Raw genomic sequence first — 22,568 nt, 5'->3', positions numbered from 1 at the left:
AATGGCAATAGCCTTGTCAATCTGGTTGAAATGGTCTTCATGTCATTAATGTTCACAGATTTACACAAACAATGTCACAAATAATCAGTTTAAGCTCTTGTAGATGGCATCATCTAGCGATCAATTATTATATTACAAGATTGCCTGCAGCCCCCGCTTTTATTAATGAGAACAGCCTAAATGAATGATTAAGATAGCTTAACTTTATACAACGTGTGATTCATACTGACCACAGTACGTACGACTGAGGAAATAAATACAGTTTTTTTGGTCTCAAACCTTCCGAAGGAGCTGGGATAGCTCTCTCTCTCTCTATTGGAACCAGCACAGCGTCTTTATTTTGACAAAATGCATGGCAGTCTTACATTGCCCTCTAGAGGCTATTTAAGGGTTTGCACGTTTTTCATACATGAGAAATAAGCCTCAGCGTCCTCCTCTGGATGAGAACGAGCATCTTCCGTGGTGATCTGAAAGAGTAGTTGCCTCATGATTGGTGATTAACTTACTGTACTACCAACACACCCTTAAACAGAGGAACGGAGACCGGCATTCCGCAGCACAATGGCCAGGAATCGCAAAGACAGAGACAGCTGGGGTAAGTTAAGTGCTCGTTTTGTGAAGGACCGCCTAGGCTGTAGCTTATTTTTTCGTGAGGCGAGACGCACCTAGGTGATGTGTATGCCTGCAGTTGCTAAATTCTGTATCGTCTCTGACAAGATACTCAGCCAAGTTGCGTCCCTCGGATGCGTCTTCAATCATTTTATTAGAAAGCGATGGCGATATGTCGTCTTATTTCCATTAGTATTTCTATGTGAGGGGGCTTATTTTTATCCATCGCAACGGGTCGGCCTGGACTATAGCTTCGCATCGTCACTATTGCGAAAAGCACTCCCTGAAACACATACACCCAACACAGACAGTCAACGCTCGGTGCAGGCCAGAGCCAGGGTTGTTTTGTTCCTTTGCTGGTTAGGACTTTGTTGTGATAAATACAAAGCCTTCTATGGTCTTTGGTATACATTTATGTGGCTTATGCAAATGAGGATCTCATGGTGTTCATGTAGCATTGACTTAGCGTCCAGATCAGATGCGAATATACGCTATGGAAGCTTCCCTTCAAGCATTTTATTACCCGAATAACACTAGTAGCCTATCATTTGTGATACAGTAGCATTTTACATCAGTGTCACATGATCAATGCGCGTGAAATGTCCGTAGCTTGACATCAGACTACGACCGTTTCAGATCAGGAATGGTTGAAGGTGCAGCTCATGTCACAAGATATAAAATACATTTCTGATGAAGGCAATGTAGTTGTGTGTTGAAATGACCGGAGGTACAAACTTTGGGGGGCTATAATTCAAGAAGCAAAAGCAGTTCTGACCTACATAGCAGTCGTGGGGTAGTTCTGACGTCTGGGCTGCGTCTGAACCTGGGATGATCATTAAAGGGAAGTGTGTGTGTGTGTGTGTGTGTGTGTGTGTGTGTTCAGGGCAGGCCTCTGGTTTATGTTAGTGATGCTCCAACCGATGTGTGATGCGCTATATTCAAAGAAACACAGAGGGATTTAAGCGTGAATAATTTACGCGCTCTGTATGCTGCATTAACCTTATCGCTGCTGCTGTAGGCCTACGTTTCCCTAGGGCACTAAGAGAAATAAATCTGCCCCTCGCCACAGAGTAAGACAATAGGTTAATGAGTAAGCTGCCACATTCCGAGAAGCAAAGATGTCCCAGGACAATGTGAGTCATAAAAAATGTTTTGGCCAGCTGGTCTTACAACTGGCACAGAGGGCACAGAATAGATCTAACTAAAGGAGGAAGCACAAAACGTTAGTTTACATTTTTGAAAGTCGTACAGTTTTAGTGAAGGGCAAGGTTGAGCAGAGCAGCCTAAATTAGACCAGTATTTGTGAAATATGTTAGGCCTAAATATATAATTTGCCCTTATGTATAATTCAACAAAATATCCATTTATATTTAGTACATAATCATGAATCGTGAATTGTGTACCTATTAGAGGTGTACCTACCTACCAGAGTGGATGAGGGAGCAGCGTTTTGGTCCATTTCCCAGTTTACTGGTCTTTCCTCATGCTCAAATAGACAGCCTTAAATTACAGGAACAGGTGTAATTATGAAGAGTTACTGCCTCCCTAATGGCTGAAGCAAGAGCTGGGACTTCTGCCTTGTACGAACGGACCAAGGCCATGCTACTCTCATTGAGACTATGAAGTCCTCCACCCAGATACACACACCTATGGCTTAGTACTTGAGGTTATTTGGGGACAGGATACGGGTTAGATCTTGACTAAGGGGTGTTAGGGGTTTAGATCTTTAGAAATAAACATATAGGGATGGGTACATTCTCCTATAAGAATCCTCCATCATCTCCTCAAACTATACTTGACACACAAGTTATCAAATCAAAGACATCCATGACATAGTGAGATTGTAGATGCATGTGTAAGTTTGCTAGCTAGGGAATGGAACAGCTGGATCGGCTAAGTGAAATCAGTTAACATTAGCTTATTATGTTCCTCTATATGCAATTTTAATTAAGCTAGAATGAATCTCCTCAGGCTGAAATAAATCCAGTGCCCTTCTCAAATGAATAAAGGCAGATAGATTGCATAGACAGGGCACATTTGGCCCAAGTTGCTCCTCTGTGTTAGGATGCCCTGGAGTCCTTGTCATTCTTACTTCAGCTTTTCAGCAGCGTTTTTAATTTCTCACTTCAATACTTCTGTTATGCTGTTACACTGTATCAACATAATTGTTGGTCAATTTTCCTGCTTTCGATAAATGTTTTTCATTTACATACATACACACATACACACACACACACACACACACATACACTGTGTCCCACACCCAGTGTCCTACAACCAGCCATGTTTGTATGGCGTGGCCTAACCCATCCCACACAGCCTCGTCATGGCCAGCAAACAGCAGGAGAGAGGCGAGAGGCCTTATGCCTGAGTCACTCTACCCGGAGACTAGTGTTACCATCCAGCTGGCTAACATTCCCTTGACGCTCCCTCAATGTTCTCTCAACGCCAGTAGCCTGTTGTCAGGAGCAGAGCAGCCAATTGGTGTTACTCACCAGCAGGCTCTTGTGCAGGCCTTGTGCTCCTACCTATCTATAGCGTAATGTATTGATCTGAAGCTGCCTGTAAGTGGGGCGTTTACTGAAGAACGCAGTGAGATGCCAGTTCACATAATGATGCTCTTAACTGTGGGAGTTCTTGTAAGGTTATTGGGTTATGGATATATTTGTTCGAGATGCCACTGAGATGGACTAATTAGTAGGGGACAGATATCCTCTAATAAGATGTCTAGTATTGAGAGGAAATTGTTTGAGATGCCTCTCTTTATGTGATTGTCTCCTGTTGCAATTGCATTTAGATAATTGAGAAATGGATTGGGTGACTGTTCTGACCAAATCAGAATAAAGTAACAATACAGCAATAAATGGCTTTTGTTGTGAATTGTGTTTTGGTGCTGTAAAAAGGATTGAATTAATCTCAGTCTGTTATTTGTTTGTTTGTTTGTTTGTTTGTTTTCTCCCAGGCTCGTTCACAGATAAGGGCATATATGACTGGAGCTCAGAGGAGGAGGAGCCAGATGGGAAAGCGCGGCCTGTACAGGTGCTGGTTGTCAAGGACGACCACTCCTTTGAGCTAGACGAGGTGGCCCTCAGCCGCATCCTTCTGTCGGAGGAAGTGAGAGACCGTGAGGTGGTGGCCATTTCAGTGGCCGGAGCTTTCCGGAAGGGCAAATCCTTTCTCATGGACTTCATGCTGCGCTACATGTACGACCAGGTGAGTGGAAGAACAGGTGTCGGAGGAGGCAGGAGGGAAGAATCAGCAGAGACAGGAGAGTATTTTTTTTCTAAAGGATTTTGGCTGTTAATGGAATCTGCCAAAAGTGAAGAAACCTACCAGCATTCATGAACAATGAGTTCATTTAATTTAACTGATCAGAAATAGTCCATAAAATTAACTTCAAATGTTCATAAATATTCACAGTTGCCTTCGAGTCAGATTCTGTCTCAGTGCCACAGGTTCCCTTGTATATGTTAACCGATCCTTAAAAATGCAGCTCATATTCTAGGGGTTGATTTGTTATGTATTAATGTTAATTTATCTCTGTGATATACGGTATATTTGTGTCCCTGTGCTAGTTCACTCTGAGTGTGTTCAGATGACCTTCATGGTTCATTACTATTTCATCTATTAAACTTAAACCCTTTAGGCCCAATCACCATTATTCTCCATTTTCCATTTACTGATTTAAGTATTAGTTATAGTTGTAAGTTGTTTTGGGTAATGAATAGAGATGAGCAGTGTATGTATTTTTGATACAGAATGGCCCTGTAATGGTTTGATGGTTTTGGCTAGATCAGGCTAGTTAGAATGGTTAGGGTTTTTGCTGGAGTCTCAGTTATGTAAGGATATAAAGTCCCAGGCCACCCAGCCTAGTTTCAGAGTGTTTGTGTATGTAAAGATTCACATTCCTCTTCTTATGTGAGTCGTGCGTGTTTGTGTTCATGTGGATCGATTGGTTTGTGGGTGTGTGTGCATTTGCTTGTGACTGCCTGTTTGAATGTGTATGTGTTGTGCTGTGTGTGTGTGTGTGTGTGTGCGTGTGCGTGTGCGTGTGCGTGAGTGTTTTTTGTAGGCCTCTGAGGGTTGGTTGGGGGATCCAGAGGAGCCTCTGACTGGGTTCTCGTGGAGGGGCGGATCAGAGAGGGAGACCACTGGAATCCAAATCTGGAGTGAGGTCTTCTTGGTGGATAAACCGGATGGGACGAAGGTAGGAAACGCACACACACACACACATACGCACACACACACATACCCACACACACATACACACACACACACACACACACACACACACACACACACACACACACACACACACACAGACACACACACACACACACTAATTGACATAAATATTACCTCTCTGTAGTAATATTACTACTCTTTTCTCTCTCACACATGTATGCCAACAAACATATGCACAAGAGTACAATCAATGTAATCCTCAGAAGACATCTTCCTTTTAACGTCACTCAAGTCCAAAACATATTCAGGACTCAGTGGAGTAATGCAATCAGGGGTGAAAGGGTCAAAAACATGGCAGCCCACTCAGTTAATGAAAGCACTCTCCTCTGGATCTGTTTTTTTTTTCTCACACTGTCACATCTGACCTTGTAGTGCAGCCATGACTGTGCTCACGTGTTGTCCTGCTGTCCTGGTGTCTTGCAGGTGGCCGTGCTGCTGATGGACACCCAGGGGACGTTTGACAGCCAGTCCACTCTTCGGGACTCAGCCACTGTGTTTGCCCTCAGCACCATGATCAGCTCCATGCAGGTATGAGATACTGTGGCTCTCATGGTCCTTACGTCAACTAGGGTCCAAGTCCGCTACCATCACCTACATTTGACCTCAATTTCCCTCAGGATTAATAAAGTATCCATCTATCTATCTATCTATCTATCTATCAGTAGCAGATAACAATGGACCACTAAATACATCTCAAACATACTTTGTTAAAATTTGGTCCATGTCATGGCTATATAGTGAAATTTCTTGAAAATATCCTTTCATTAATAAAGATTTATAACATTAAACCTCCCTTGTAAACATCCTTTCATTAATAAAGGGTTATTACATTAAACCTCCTTGCAGGTTAGTCCTCATAACTCATAACCAGCTGTGTCATACCTTATATGAGTTCCTGCGTAGCACAAGCAACAATATATAGCAGCATTCATGTATTAGTGTTTTTTACAATACTAAATTGTAAATTGATAATAATCTGTTATTATGATTCTCACCAACCCCTTGCACACTGGTTGTTAGTTCAGTGGTACTGTTGTTAGTTCCACTGAACTAAACAAATACATCTTAATTATTAACGATCTTTATACAATCCTGCCTTTAGGTGTACAACATCTCCCAGAATGTCCAGGAGGATGACCTGCAGCATCTACAGGTGGGTTATTGGTGGACACATGTTGAGTTTTTCTGAGTTGCAAAGTAAAAAATTACCAAGTGGGTCAAAATGAGTCTTAAGATCTGTTGGATCGCCTACACACACACATACACACACATACACACACACACACACACAAACAGAGGGCTGGTTTTGATTGTTTGTGCTTGCTTTGGTCTTTGTCTCTGCAGCTCTTCACTGAGTATGGCAGACTAGCCATGGAGGAAACATTCTTGAAACCATTCCAGGTATTCACTCTCCTTTGGGAAATAACTCTTCTCTTAGCATTTATGAAATCCACGATTCCTTCTTCTCCAGATCTAAATGCAAAAAATGCTAGATGCTTATTTTATCCTGTCAGTTCAAGCATGTAGAATTATTTTCAAAACGTTTACAATTGTTTCCAGCAGTCTGTGCTGGTACTGGACTAAAGGATATTTTCGGTGTAGTTTTTGTCCAGAACGTTCCCTCGGCTGATGTTGATGTTGAATGTGTTTCAGTCTATGATCTTCCTGGTGCGGGACTGGAGCTTTCCCTATGAGTTCTCATACGGACAGGAAGGAGGAATGAAGTTCCTGGAAAAGAGACTTAAGGTCAGAGGTCTCCACAGCAGGATTGCCAAGTCATGACTACAGATACCATTTTCCTGCTTTCATAACCGACATGTTTAGCACTACCACAGATGTCTACCAGAGGGTGCTAAACTGGCCGTTTTCGTACTTATAGAATAGAATAGAAATAGTAAAGAAAAGCCTTTATTGTCATTTTATTCGCATACAACGAAATTTGGAGTGCTGCTCCTGTTGGTGTAACGAGGGTTAACAACGTGTTTAGTTTATAACACAACAACAACAACATAGAACATGTGAACATTATTACAATTTGTGTAATTAGATCTCAGAGAACCAGCATGAGGAGCTGCAGAACGTGCGGAAACACATCCACTCCTGCTTCACCAACATCTCCTGCTTTCTGATGCCCCACCCAGGCCTCAAGGTGGCCACCAACCCACACTTCGATGGCCGACTTCAAGGTGCCTGCCAGATTTTTACAAACAGCCCTCTTTCTGTTTGTTGTGTATGTCCCTGATACACACACACACATTCAACCTTGAAAATGCAAGGACAGACACAACGAAGTTTGCGTGTAACTTGAGCGTGTCGCTCTCTCTTTACTGAACTCCTTAGGCAGATGAATCTGATTACATATCAATGCGCATGTGTGTAGTAACCATACAGGGGTGCTATACGTAGAACACGCAAGATGCAATCACATACATAACACTGTTCATTCGACTAAAGTGTTCACCTCTGAGAGAAATTCGTGTACCAAGGTGCTATCAACACCAAGACTATGGGTTTTGATACCTAGGGAGCACACATACTGGTGAAAATGTACGCTGTACTCCTGTGGCCCGGCGCTCAAGCCTGTGCTGAGAATGCAATAACTGTAAATTAATCTGGCGTGAATCTGAAGCCCGTAGAGCATATCTGTTTATGCACACAGTTAAAGGAACCAAATGAAGTGTTGGAAATTACTCTGGAATTAAATTAAATGTGTCACATATGTGTATTATAGTAGAATTAGCATTATACTGCATAGTGTTATAATCATAATATTATAACACTGCAGTATGTAATGTGTGATTTGGTGGTGACAGCCATGAGTCCTAATTGTGCTGAATTGTGCTGTGCTGTGGTCTTCCTGTCCTCCCCTCTCTCTCCCTCTCCTCCTCTCCCTCTCCTCTCTCCCTCTCCCTCTCCTCTCTCTCCCTCTCCCTCTCCTCCTATCTTCCTGTCCTCTTCTCCTCTCTCCCTCTCCTCCTGTCTCCTCTCTCCCTCTCCTCTCTCTCCCTCTCCTCCTCTCTCCCTCCCCTCCCCCACAGAGATTGACCCTGAGTTCACCAACCACCTGCGCGTACTGGTGCCCTGGCTGCTGAGCCCACGCAACCTGGACGTCAAGGAGATCAACGGCAGCAACATCACCTGCCGAGGCCTGCTCGAGTACTTCAAGGTGAGCCGGTAACTCTGGAGCCTCTCTCAGTCCCCTCGGCCCAAGAGTATCAGTTTGTCCTCTCACTCACGATCCATTTACATGAGACATGTCCCCAAGGACGCCTATGACTCACTGTAAACCATGGGTTCAAAATTATGATTGTGGACCCTTAGATAAACCCTGGTTTTACATTGGATTCTTTTTGGTTGTGAAACTTCAACTGAGATTTGGAAGAGATACCTCAGTCTTTAGAGGTCTGGTTGATGGCACAGGAACCGTTCAGAGATTCCTCATAACAATTTATGTATGCTTTTTATGGTGGTTTATACTCTGTATATGAGTTATGTATAGGCATACTATCCATTGATAATAATTGCAACAGTAACTGAATGTGGATAGCCATAACCATTTGTAAACCAACATTTTTGTTTTAGGCTTACATAAAAATATACCAAGGAGAAGAACTGCCACATCCCAAGTCCATGCTACAGGTACAGTAACTTTACATTACTACTGCCAGAGAGAGAGAGAGAGAGAGAGAGAGAGAGAGAGAGAGAGAGAGAGAGAGAATTTTTTGAATTTTAAAACAAACTTTATTGTACAACAACTGAGAGCACCGTACATCAGTACATCAAGTACATCAGTTATTCAAACATCGAGCAAAAGAAAGTTCATCATTTGTTACAGAGCACAGGGCACCATCCGTACACCATCTGTCTGTGAAAGACTCAATTGCCCTTGTTAGCTTATAAAAATGAAAATCAATAGTAATTCTGGACTTTATTAAGTTCTTGAAAACAGCTATAACATCATCTCCCATGTTCTGCTGGACTTTATTTTTTCGGCTCATATAAATAGCAAGCTTGGCCTGACCAACAATAAAATTAATAAGCTCACATTTTGTTCTGTGTTTCTGATTGTAGAAAAAAACAAGTATAAACCCTTGTTTGGTAAACACAATTCCAAAAGAAAATAACAAATGACTTAGCAAGCAAAACAATGAACTAAGCCTATTACACTCCATAAAGCAATGATAAATCGTCTCTCTCTCTGTACAGAATGGACAAGTATCACATATTGTTGGGTTCATCACAGACACTATGGCATTCACAGCAATGGCACCATGCAAGATCCTCCATTGAAGATCACCAGTTCTCTTTGTCAATGGAGACTTGTAAAAAACTCTCCACACAGGCTTGGTTTTGTCATCAATACCTAACTTGTCTCTCCACACAGTATCCGTTCTACCTTTCAGAGTAGCCCTATTGGCCACTTTCACAAGATTCTTGTATACAACCTTCCCAGTGACTGAATCTAAATGCATCCGATCACAGTCCCCAAGCACTAGCAGAGGGCTAGTGTGACCACATTCTGAAAGTGATGGTGAAAGTTTCATATTCGGAAGACCATCACTAGTATTACATAGAATGTTACCTTTAGTATAGTCTTCCAGGAGACTTTTCTCCAGGTAACTTAACACCGCACTTAGTTTATCCAAAAACCGTTTCACATATCTCTGAGACCTTATTCCTAAGAAAGAGGCTGTCGCCTGGACATTCTGTAAATTACAACCTGCTGTATTAACAACATGGCGTAATTGCAAGACTCCTTTCTCACAGAGCAGAGTTTTTAGACCAGCAAAGTTACATGACACATCAAATCGTGACCCCATAACAACAGGTTCTTCAAGTAACCAGTGCACAGAAGATAGTCCTCCTGCCCACTCATGATTGAAAAGCCCCCAAGCCCTAAAAAGGCTCTTGTAGAAAGGAGACAGTCCATCAAGCGCAAGTTGCTTTGTGTCCATTTGAAAAAGAGCAATGTCCAGGCCCAGGTTACTGACTTCACGCAGAATGCCAAGAGCCAGTGGTCTCCAGGCCAGAGTACTTGAAGCAGAGAGCAGTCGCTGGATGAACTGCAACCGAAAAGTGTCCCTCCTGCAAGCAAGATTAATAAGTCCTTGTCCTCCATCCTCCTTTGATAGGAAAAGGATGACTTGAGGGACCCAGTGTAGTTTATCCCAAAAGAAATGTACCACTTCCCTCTGAATACTCTCAATAAGTCCAACAGGGGGTTCCATACATGCAAATTTGTGCCATAAGGCTGATGCCACAAGGTTGTTAATTATAAGTGTGCGCCCCCTATATGATAGTTGAGGGAGCAGCCACTTCCATTTCCCCAAACGAAACTTAACCTTTTCCAAAACCCCTTCCCAGTTCTTTTGAACAAAAACATCATCACCCAAATAAACACCAAGATATTTAAACCCTTCCTTTTTCCAAACCATCCCACCTGACAAACCGGTGCACCTTTTTTCCCACTCTCCAACCCAAATAGCTTCGCTCTTCCCCCAGTTCACTTCAGCAGAAGAAAGAAAATTAAAATCCTTAACAATAGTTTGTAACACATTCAAATCATCACTGCCATTAACAAAAATGGTTACATCATCAGCATAAGCAGACAAAAAGAAACGTTCGTTACAGAAAGGCAAAGAAACACCCCTCAATTCAGACCGTAGCCTATGTAACAGGGGCTCAATTGCAATGGAGTAAAGCATGCCAGACAATGGACACCCCTGCCTGACCCCTCTTTTGACCTTAAAAGGGGCGCTCAGGCCTCCATTTATTTTCACCAAACTTTCACTGTTACAGTAAATAGCCCTGACCATAGCTGTGAAAACAGGGCTAAACCCAAAAGCGTCAAAAGTGGCCCACAAATAATCATGTTCAACATGGTCAAAAGCTTTTTGTTGATCTAGAGAGATCAGCCCCACATTAATGCCTGCATTTCTTGACGCAGTCATTAGGTCTCTGACTACCGCTATGTTATCAAAAATTGATCGGTCTGGTATACAATAAGATTGATCTGAATGCACTACTTGACCAATTACTTGTTTTAACCTCATAGCCAGAGCCTTGGACAGAATCTTCATGTCAGAGCATAGCAGGGAGACAGGGCGCCAGTTGCCTATTTCCTGCAAGTTACCCTTCTTGGGCAGAAGTGTAACCACCGCCCGGCGACAGCTAAGGGGAAAGCACCCTTCCCCCAAGCACTCACAGAGCACTGCAAGGAGGTCCTTCCCAACACATGACCAAAAAGCTTTATAGAAGTCAAAAGGCAGACCATCAATCCCTGGGGCTCTGGCATTCTGCATACTCATGGCAGCCTGTTCAAGCTCATGAAGTGTTAGCACCTTATCTGTTACAGCATGACACTCATCAGGCACTTTAGGCAAATCATTGAAAAAAGGACTGGGCAACAGATCATTAGACACCAATTCAGTGTCGTACAACTTAGAATAAAAAGATCTTGCATAATTGCGAATCTGTGCAGGGTCAGACAACTCCTGGCCTGTTTCAGACCTCAGGATGTGCATTAACCGGCTCTGACCATTCTGCCTCTCTAAATTAAAGAAATACTTGGATGGAGCATCCATCAGCGTAACGTTCTGAAAACGGGAGCGTACTAAAGCCCCTTGTGCTCTGACTCCCAACAGTTCTTTTAGCCTGCCCTTCCTTTCATCCAGGAGTTTAAGGTGGTCCCCGTCCCCTGCAGGTGTTACCAGCCTTTGAAGACGCAAGATATCATTTTCCACGACCTTGAGCGAGGAGATAATTGACTTAGTGACATTAGAGGTGTAATGCTGACAAAATATTCTTATTTGGACCTTGCCATAATCCCACCAATCCCGTAAAGAGGAAAAGGAGTCAATTTGCTTCCTAAAAGTATCCCAAAAGAAAATAAAGGTGTCCTTAAAGTGCTGATCTTCTAAGAGTGATGTGTTAAAACACCAGTAAGCACTTCTAGGCTTAAAAGCCTTAACACTCACATTACAAACAACCGCACAGTGATCAGAAAACCCAGTTGGCAGAATATGGCATGCTCTTAAAGTGTTGCGATGATTCTCCAGGGTATAAATTCTGTCTAGTCTTGCAAAGGAAATATAATTCCCTCTGCTGTGAGACCAAGTATACTGCCTGACACCTTGATGCAAGGTTCTCCATGTGTCACACAAATGATGAGCATTGATCAGTTTAATTACTGCCTTCTGGGAGGGCGCATGAGGCTCTAGGTGATTTCTATCTAGCTTGTCATCCACAGTACAGTTAAAGTCACCACCTACGAAAAGAAAGCTTTCTGCCTCCAAATCATTTAACACCTCATCAATTTTGCTAAAAAAAGTAACTCTGTCAGCTCCATTTGTTGGAGCATAAACATTTAAAAAAACCATGGTGTGGCTTTCAAAAACTGCTTTAATCATCAAAAGCCTCCCCTCCACAATATCCTGAACATGGCAGGAGAGCGGGAGAGAATCTTTAGAAAACAAAATCGCCACCCCTCCACTCACGGAGGACTTGTGACTAAAGAATATCTGCCCATTCCATTCCCTTCTCCAATCAACTTCATTTGTTTTATCACTGTGCGTTTCCTGAATTAGCATGACATTTATCTTTTTTAAATTAATAAAATCTATCAAAGTCAGCCTTTTCATTTTGTCTCTGGCACCGTTTAAGTTTAGAGTGCCAATTGTAAGGGCATTCGCGATCATCATGGATGTGTGGAGTTTGTAAACGTTGACTGCTCCTTAACTTTTTTCCTGAGTTTAGTCAGGAATTTTCGGAGGCGCGCAGCCTCCTTCCCAGAGAACACATTGTCTCTCAGAAAACATACAACATCATTAATAAACTGTTGCCGATCAGGAAAATAAAGCTCTGTTTCAACATTACGAAGCCCTTTGGTCTCATATAAAAAGCGGCTTATATCCTCTGCTTTGTACTTCAACGGTAAATCTCCTCCAGGTGCACAAACGTCACCAATCGAAGAGTCAGACAGATTAGAGCAAACAGACTCTTTGTCACTATCGTGTTCATCCCCTTTTTTGCCCTTGGTACACAGCTTGCACTGTCCTCAGCCTTTCTCTTGAACGGGGTCTTAAATCCACCGCTCATTGCAACGTCTTGGGCAGGCTCTGGCGAAAGCAAGCCCGATACTTCGGCATTAACATTAACTGTAGGTGTTTCTAATACAGGTCTACCGTCTTTCTCGCTCAAAGCAGTCAACTCTTTCGTGATCAAATTAACTGCGCTATCATTTGAACCAGCTGGAGTGGAGCCACCAGCTGCGACTACAAGCCCCTCTGTAATGAGGTCAATCAGGTGTTCCTCTGATTTGCTAGAGATGTTATGTGTGCTAGCTTCATGCGCAAATGCTTCGGCGGGCGAGGGGGGAGTTGCGGGGGGACCTTCTGAGCTCGTTTCAGCCACTTTCGGTGCACTTTCAGCACTGTTATTCTTTTTCCGTGGGCAGTCGCGGACGACGTGACCCACACAACCACAGTGAAAACACCTCAGCAATGCATCAGTCGTAGCATAAACTGTGTACTCAAATCCATCCACATTTAGCTTAATTGTCAGGTTGAGCTCTTCCTCCCCATTGTCAAGCACCATATACACCTGTCTCCGAAAGGAGACAACATGCTTTAGAAGCGTTGATTTGCAACCCAGAGAAATCTTCCTTATGGATGAAACCAGACGACCATAACCCGATAGCTTATCCTCAATCAAATTATCATTAATAAAAGGTGGAACGTTAGAAATAATAACTTTCTTGGAAGGGGAGCTAAGTGGAAGGACGGTTGTGTGTGCGTCATTCAGCACAATACCTGTTGCAATTACTTGTCTAGCTTTGTCAACCGTACTGATAAAGACCACAATTGCATTATTCATACGGGAGGCCGATTTAACATTTTCATGGCCAACCACATCACCAATGGCAAGACTACACTCCTCGACACTTGCGGAACACTGAATTTTAACCCCATGTTGTCTCGTTAGACGCTGAAATTCCATTATGCCCGTAGCAGTCACGCTGCCAGCCAAGGCTGGTGGCTAACTCCGCGGGAGGGCAAACTAAAAAAATAAAGCAAACTAAAAACTATCTACAGCGTCTGTAGAGATTGATAACAACGGAAAATAACAAAGAAACAGTTTGCCGAAAAACATGTACAAAAAACGTACCAAAAAAATAAGTTAGAATAGTTAGAAACCACTCACTTTCAGGAGCCGCTCAAACACTCAACCGCACGCGTAGAGAGAGAGAGAGAGAGAGAGAGTGGTGTTGTGTTGTTTGTGTTTCAGGAAAAAAATGAATCTCTATTTACAATATTGTCTCATTTTTACTAAATATACCTTTCATATGTGGATTTGTACATTTGTATGAAATGTATGTTTTCGTTTAGTTTCTATGGATATATGCAGTCTTTCATGTGATTTTGTTCCCTCTTCAGGCTACAGCTGAGGCTAATAACCTGGCAGCCGTGGCAGCAGCCAAAGACCTGTACAACAAGAAGATGGAGGAGGTGATCCATCCATCCTTTCCTTCATCACTTTCTCCTACCATCATTTATTCATCTATGCACTTGTCTATGCATTGTAATCAGTTAGCATAATTCTTTCCCTATTTGTTCCACCATTGATCTTTTTTATCTATGATCTATTCTTGTTTATCACTTTATCCATCCTTACATCCCCCTTTCATTTACTCACAGTCTATCCAGTGTCCAGTCTATACATGTAGTTCTTACTGTATTGTTTATACAAATAAGTCAAAAGATTTGTGCACTGAAGATATTTCTTCGGGTGTGTTTGCATATGAGTACTCGCATGGCATGCATGTACTCTGTGTGTGTGCTCCAACAGTGTGTGTTGTATGCCACCTCTTGTTCTCATCGTTTCCGCCTTTCCCATGCAGGTGAGCGGTGGCGACCGTCCCTTCCTGGCGCCCACCGAGCTGCACGCGCGGCACGGCGAGATCCGGCAGGAGGCGCTGGCCGTGTTCCGCGGCGTCAAGAAGATGGGCGGCGAGGAGTTCAGCCGCCGCTACCTGCAGCAGCTGGAGGCGGAGGTGGACGAGCTGTTCGTGCAGTACATCAAGCACAACGACTCCAAGAACATCTTCCACGCCGCGCGCACGCCCGCCACGCTCTTCGTGGTCATCTTCATCATGTACGTGGCGGCCGGCGTCACGGGCTTCGTGGGCGTGGACGTGATCGCCAGTGTGTGCAACATGGTGCTGGGCATGGCGCTCATCACCCTCTGCACCTGGGCGTACATCCGCTACTCGGGCGAGTACCGCGAGCTGGGCGCCGTCATCGACCAGGTGGCTGGGGCGCTTTGGGACCAGGTGAGGTGGAAGTTAGAAGCACAAATGCTCATGAATGGATTCCGTCGCTTGATGTATAGACTAGATTTCTAAATTTCTAGATTCCTAAATTTCCCTTGGGATTAATAAAGTATCCATCTATCTATCTATCTATCTAGATGGGTGTAAATGGACATGCAGTATGCATACAGTATGTAGTATCAAGTCAATGGACATGCATCAATGGACATGAAGTAGTCTTTCACACACTCTCTTATATAGACACACACATATTTAATCTGGTCTGTCTCTATACAGTCACATTTATACGCATGCACACACATAGACAAATTCATAATATGATTTGTCTCATCAACACACACACACACACACACACACACACACACACACACACACACACACACACCTGGCAGTAACATAAGTGCTAGAGTGTATACTTAAGAGTACCGGCTTTCCTGTGACTTGCACACTGAAGTAGAATACGTTAAAATCCCCAGTCAGAAATGTAAATATACTGTACATTTAAAGACGGATACAATGGTGTTGAATAAATCTGTTTATTTTCTCTTTCTGTAGGGAAGCACAAATGAGGTGAGTCCACAGGAGCAAATCATCAACTCTGCCCTTCGTAATCCAACGTCTGGAGGCATTGGTTGGGTATGCTATTGTATGCTACAAAACTGGATCTTTTTTTACTGTTGTCGAAGTTAATTCCTCTTCTACTGCCTCTGATATAAGCCTAGTTGTAGGGAAGACAGAATTATGTCGTCAGTCAAGCTAAAGTCTCTTGATGATGCTTTTCAAATCCAGTACCAATGGAATTAATCCAATTTTAAATTTGAGGCAAAAAAAAAGGAATGAATGTGATAAAACCTGTTTTCATTGGTGTGTGAAGAATACATTGTCAGACTGAATGAAATGGAAAATAAGTCAATGATGAAGGGTTTGTCTCTTCCTCAGGCTCTCTACAAACTGTACAACGCAGCAGCCAATCACCGCCACCTTTATAACCACGCCTTCCCTGGCCAGGGGGCGGAGGAGCAGGAGGAACAGGAAAGGAACAGAAACTAAGTGGCAGATCGCAAAGGATCATGGGTCTTGCCAGGAACACACGATGGACAGTGGGACAGAGGGGAAAGGGTGGGCGGGAGGGAGGGCGGGAGGGGTGGAGAGGAAAAGAATGGGAAAGAGAAAGAACACAGGAGAGAAATAGAAGCAGGAAGTTGTTGGAGAATAGAATAACACACTGAAAAAAGAATGGGGGGGGGTGGGGAGTGAGGGATAGAGGACAAGAAACAGACAGAGGGAGGGAGGGAGAAGCAGAGAAAAAAAGAGAGAGGGGACCACACACACTCAATGGGCACTCTTCTACTCTGGCACTGTCTCGAGCCGTCCACAGATGCACTCACATCTTTTATGCTAAAAAAAAAAAAACCTGGGAGGAAACATGATGCCAAATCATGATCATGATCACGATGCCCCCCCCACACACACACACCCATCCCTGGCAAACAGCACTCAGGCTTGTGTGGAACCTTCACAACCCACACATCATCATTATCATCATTATCATCATCATCATCAACATCATCAACACTCCTCTGTTGCTGACACATCTGTAAATAACCCGTCCATCACCTGCAGGAGGGGGTGGGGACAGGGAGGTTGCGAGGGGAAGGTGTTGTGTTCACACAGGTAGTCGGTTGTAGCTGTACCACATTTAGAGGTCTACAGGGACTCAGGGGGGAGGTTTTTGGAAAGGCCAGCGATGGTTCGCCACTGAGGGAAATATGACTCCAACCCCTGGCCCCCGTCACATAAGAAATAGCAGTGAGCTCCGGAAACAGCGCAAGGTTTGAGCAAAATGTCAAATGCTGCAAAGGGGATGTAATGATGCAGATGATGTGAGGAGATCAGTAGCGCCTGGGACCCTTTCAGCAGAGCCACCTGTGGTTCTTTCCCTGGAGTTTGTGGAGCCACCGGGCGAATACTGACTCCGGCTCCTCGCTGTACAAAAAATATGTTGTTTGATCCAAAACATTTAGCTCTCTTTAAACCGGTTACTATTGTCGTTACTGCAACTGCTATTATTACTATATGTTTGACCGAGCTGATAACGTTTGTGTCTGAGATCACTCAAATAAGCACCTTTCCAATAAGCATGGTGAAATGTCTCTGTCCATTCTAGATCGGCCCTGTCCTTGGTGAGGTATACTGTACTTAGCTACTTACTGTACTTCTTATTGTGTGAAGACCATAGGGCTTTCTTCTCTGCGTGTTTTGAGTTGATGTAGATAGAACTATTGTGTGCCAAGCTAAACTCAGCCACCACTGCAATGCCGTCACAGACGCTTTCGGATGCCATCCTGGCGAGGCAAAGACACAGCCCAGTCAATCCCTACCTGTCTTTCCTCCTGTGCTGTCGGTAGGAGCGTATAGGATCTGTAACACCCCTTTAGATAGAAGGGTTTCAGGTTAGGATTGGGACTTTGGGGTAGGATGGTTCTAGCTAGTTAGATTTACATTTACACACACACACACACACTTTCATACACATGCACACATTTACACACACACACACACACTTTCATACACATGCACACATTTACACACACACACTCTCAGGGTGAGAGCTGTGCCTCATACTGCAGCCTGCCAAGTTGTACTTTAGGCTAAAGGTATGTCTTACAGTATGTTTATAGTGCAGGTTTTTCCACCACAGTTTGATAAACACACAGACCACACAGTTAGCTTAGCAAGGTTTTTTAGCACTCTCAAGGTTGTAAACACAAAAAAAAAAACTTGCACATATAAACACAAACTGCTGCCATTCCCTTACTGCAGTTGTGGCATTTGTGGAATGTAGTCCAACGAGGAATGGGTGCACAAAAAAAGGCGCTTCTCCAGCCATCTGTGTCAAATACTAACTCACATTTCATGTCACATTCTAAAAGATAGTAGACCACAGCGCTTAATGTCAATGTGCTGAAGCCTTCATACATGACCAGTTTGCCACGTTATTTTGCTTGTTATTTTTACAGACCAATGTCCATGTGCTGATGATGTAATGGGCCACAGGGGGGTATGTAATCAGCACCCAGCTGTTCTTGTGTTCTCACGTTTGCTTATGTCACTTAACGCTTAAGCAGTCACACAGGTATGGGACCTTTGTCTGCCCCTCTGTACAAACAAAGTGTCCTTCATTTCTGTACTGAACTTCACCATTCTGTCCCTTTGGTTAAGGCTGCCTCACGAGTGTGTGCTTTAAATACGTTATCAGAAATAAAGTCTTCAGAACTGGTTTAAACAGGAAACTTGTCTGTGAGCAGCTGACACACTGTTTATTGTGCATTGGAGAAATGAATAACAGGTTTATGAAGGTTTTATGATCACTTGAGCTCCATTAAGAGCCACTTTGATTTAGGTTTCTCCTCTAAAAAACAAGATTGGAAACAGTGTTCTAGTCATTGCTGTTGACCACCTTAGCACATTCTATTTGCTTGTTTATTTATTTCTGTGATATTGTTTTGTGACGACACCCCACCCCCACATTGGTTATTGCATGTGGGAACGCTATGGGCCCTGTGACAACCCCCCCTTTCCCTCCGTTCAGCCCTCCACTGATCCCTGTGACCTTGTGGTGTCCAGAATGCTCGTTATGTTGGCCCAACACCCCCACCCCTCCCTCCCTGACTTGTGGACTCGGTGGCCTGTTGCCCTTTCTAGATTGTACGGTGTTGATTTGTAACTTCTGTTTTTGTTTTTATTGTTGGATGGGGAGGGGGGTTCTGGTGAGATGCTTGGTGTACATATTATAAAAGTTATTGGAAAGAGATTTTCTGCGTAACATAATTATTGTAAATGTACGTGTTTTGGGCTGGATTGTTTTGTTTTGGTCTGTGATGGCAGCACGTAAAATGGGATTCAGGTCAGTTTCATTTAAGAGAAGTTTGAATGGTATATTGGCGCCTAGATGAAGTTAGTGTGCACTGTAAGAGACAAGAGACACTGTATGACGTGCATAGAGACTTTATAAGACATTTATAAACCACAAATAGCTTATAAGCATCTGTGAGCTTTTATGCTCTGAATATAAAGGCTTCTGTATGAAATCTGAGTGTGTTATTCAGTGTTCATGTGACAACAAAACAGTCTTACTTGTTTCAGCACTGTCTTCCACGCTCTGTAACATCATAGACCTTCAGACATTTTTATTAAATGGGAAAAAAGTGTTTGTCCTGTCTGGAGTTTCAAAACCATTCTGGTTACTGTTGATAATGACATTAGGCTATTGATAGTATTGTTTACTGCTGTAGGCAGCCATTACAGTTAGAATTGTGGGCTTCCTCAGTGTCACTCACATGACATCACTAACTAGAATGTTGTGAGAATTCTACTTTGACCTGGGAATTCTACTTTGAACTTTAAAATTCTACTTTGAAATAAACCTCTCAGTTGCACCTGGCTGAGAAAGACATTACAAAGAGCTTGCTGACAACTACTTCACTTCATATTGATTATTTATTGTAGTTTCTTTTGATTAATTAACCTATAACTTTCTTTGAATATTTTTTTTTAAATGATTATTTGTAATTTTTGCCAGAAAGTTTTTTTACGGTAAGACATTTATAGGTCAGTAAAATTGAGGAGACTTAGCCATTGCAAGCAGGACACAGAAATGGAGATGCTGAAGAGGAACAGTGGCTACTGTGGCAGCTGAGGACTATCAGGAGGTGATGAGAAGACAGATGAGCTGGGCTGAGCAAGTCCACCTCGCTTACCCCCTGGTGGAATGTAAGTTCAGACTGCAGATTGAAGACAGACAGGATGTTCTAGTATAGAAACAGAGTAGCCTTATATGTTTCAGCCATACCAGGGATCTGTAAAGGTATTTATATAACATAGGTTATGAATGTGAAGGAAAGACAATCACTTGTTTTAGATCTATTTCAGTAAACTTCTGTTAGTGTTCATCACCCACATGAAACCCAACTGGGCGCCAAGCACTATACTGTGGCTAATTCCTGTGGGATATCTGGACAGGTTGGAGTGAGAGCTGCCTGACGGATCCTCATACCTGCATGGAGGACCACCACGTGCCGAGGAAGCAGTCGGCAGCAGAAAAGCCGGTGAATGGGTTCAACCAGGAGCAGGACCACTGGAACACCTTTGATCTGAGTGAGTCGATTATGAAAGGAGGTTCTCTGAGGAAGACCTAAAGCTCAGCCACCATCAGATCATTGGATGTTTTTTGTTTTATCCTACCTAATCTAATTGTTAACTAGAGTTTGTGATTGGGGAGTGTTTTTTGTTTCATCCTACCTAATCTAATTGTTCACTAGAGTTTGGGGAGCTTAATGTTGCCTTTCTCATGCTGGACACTGACTACTGAGTGGAAATGGCTTAAACTGCTTCATTTTTCACATCTTGTGAATTTTCCAGGCTGGCTGGACACTGTGGTGCCGGAGTGGCTCAAGGAGGCAGAGGAGGACATGACTCCGATCGAGCAGATACACATACTATCACGTCTCCTGTATACGGGTGAGACGGATATGCCTTTTGAAATGTTTTTTTTATTTTTTTTATTAGTTTGTTTTTGGAGGGAGCATATTTAACTTTCTGTATTCTGTAGTTCCCTGGTGTTTTGTCCAGATTTACATAAATAATTTCCTTTCAGATGACATGATGAATGAGTCTTGAGTTGACTTAATGTGTGGTACTTGATGTTTCGGCCTCACAGGATATGCAAGCACGCTGTTCACAAGGGTTGTGGACAGGAGAGAGACTGTTGGAAGAGGCTATACTGCTACGTCCGTGCAGCAGTACCAGCTGTGTTCTGAAACAGAAAAGAGGAGGGCAGAGTGGGGTGATGGATTGAGAGAGAGAGTGACAGGAGGGCCCTTGTGAAAACTTAGCAGACTTTAAAGTGCTGTTAGTACATTCAATGTATGCTACATTTAAATTATTAAATTTTGTGACAGAAGATAATAATATAAGACAACTACAAAAATATGCAAAGAGAATACAGTCTCTGTAGAGTAGCTCTTAACATAGCCTACCCATACATGCTTCACTAAAAGTCTACTAATAGCAATGGAAGTTAACTATATTGTAAAAAATAAAGTTAAATATCAAAGAATTTGTAATAGTTTTTAGTGTAAGAGGAGCATTAAAGCATACGTAAGTATATTAAAGTAAAATTTAATTTGACGATCAGATAACTTTTAATGTATAATCTAATGTGACATTTAAAAAGTGTATTTAATGCAAACTTAAATTGAACTTAAACTAAAAACTAAAACTCGAAAGTTATCTTATGTAAAAGTATAGGGGTTGGGTTCATGGGCTTAAAATCTTACTTACAGTGGGGAAAATAAGTATTTGAACCCCTGCCGATTTCACAAGTTTGGCCACTTGCAAAGAAATGTGTGATCTATAATTGTAATGGTAGGTGTATTTTAACAGTGAGAAATAGAATATCAACAAACAAATCCAGAAAACTGCATTTTATAACATTTATGACTTTATTTGTATTTGATGCAGAAAATAAGTATTTGAACCCCCAAGCAAACAGCAAGAATTCTGGCTCCCAATGACCAGTTATGTGCCCACAGATTAGTCCTCATTAGGCCTAACAAGGTACACCTGATCTCAACTGGTGACGTGTATAAAAGAAACCTGTCCAAAGAATCATACTTCACACCTTCAACCTCACCACCATGGGCAAGACCAAAGAGTTGACCGAGGACGTCAGAGATAAGATCGTAGACCTGCACATGGCTGGAATGGGTTACAAAACCATCGGCAAGCAGCTTGGTGAGAAGCAGACAACTATTGGTGCCACTATTCGTAAATGGAAGCAACACCAAACAACTGTCCATTGCTCTAGGTCTGGGGCTCCATGCAAGATATCCCCTCGTGCGGTATCGGTGATCATCCGAAAGGTGCAGAATAACCTCAGAACTACACAGGGAGAGCTTGTGAATGATCTCAAGGCAACTGGGACCACAGTCACCAAGAAAACCATTGGCAACACACTACGCCGTAATGGTTTGAAGTACTGCAGAACTCGCAAGGTCCCCCTGCTCAAGGAAGCACATGTACAGGGCCGTCTGAAGTTTGCCAATGAACACTTGAATGATTCTAAGGAGGATTGGGAGACAGGATGTGGTCAGATGAGACCAAAATCAAGCTCTTTGGCATCAACTCGACTTGCCGCGTTTGGAGGGGGAAGAAGCTGAATATGACACCATCCCCACCGTCAAGCATGGAGGTGGAAACATTATGCTTTGGGGCTGTTTCTCTGCCAAGGGTACAGGACGACTCCACTGCATCGAGGGGACTATGGATGGGGCCATGTAATGTGGACTATTGGGCTTGAACCTCATTCCCTCATTCCCTCCCA

At 43.0% G+C, this 22,568-nt stretch overlaps 1 protein-coding gene across 2 annotated transcripts; it reads left to right on the top strand.

Annotated features, from left to right (window-relative positions):
• Positions 1-399: 399 nt before the first annotated feature.
• atl1 (atlastin GTPase 1) lies at positions 400-19,650 on the top strand. 2 transcript variants are annotated; one of them, XM_031580434.2, is made up of 14 exons: positions 400-595; positions 3,572-3,822; positions 4,682-4,816; positions 5,278-5,382; positions 5,957-6,007; positions 6,199-6,255; positions 6,508-6,600; positions 6,902-7,040; positions 7,893-8,020; positions 8,437-8,493; positions 14,289-14,360; positions 14,753-15,184; positions 15,740-15,754; positions 16,124-19,650. In XM_031580434.2, exons 1-14 carry the CDS (start codon positions 562-564, stop codon positions 16,232-16,234), a joined length of 1,680 nt encoding a protein of 559 aa, XP_031436294.1. In that variant the 5' UTR covers positions 400-561; the 3' UTR covers positions 16,235-19,650. The 2 variants fall into 2 exon arrangements, with proteins under 2 accessions (XP_031436294.1, XP_031436293.1); XM_031580433.2 differs by having other exon boundaries at positions 15,740-15,820.
• The last annotated feature ends 2,918 nt before the right edge of the window (positions 19,651-22,568 follow it).

This window comes from Clupea harengus, chromosome 14 (genome assembly GCF_900700415.2).
Source record: "Clupea harengus chromosome 14, Ch_v2.0.2, whole genome shotgun sequence".
NCBI classification, from domain to species: Eukaryota; Metazoa; Chordata; class Actinopteri; order Clupeiformes; family Clupeidae; genus Clupea; species Clupea harengus.
Note: the sequence above shows the minus strand (reverse complement) of the source record. Positions and strands in the feature narration are given on the sequence as shown.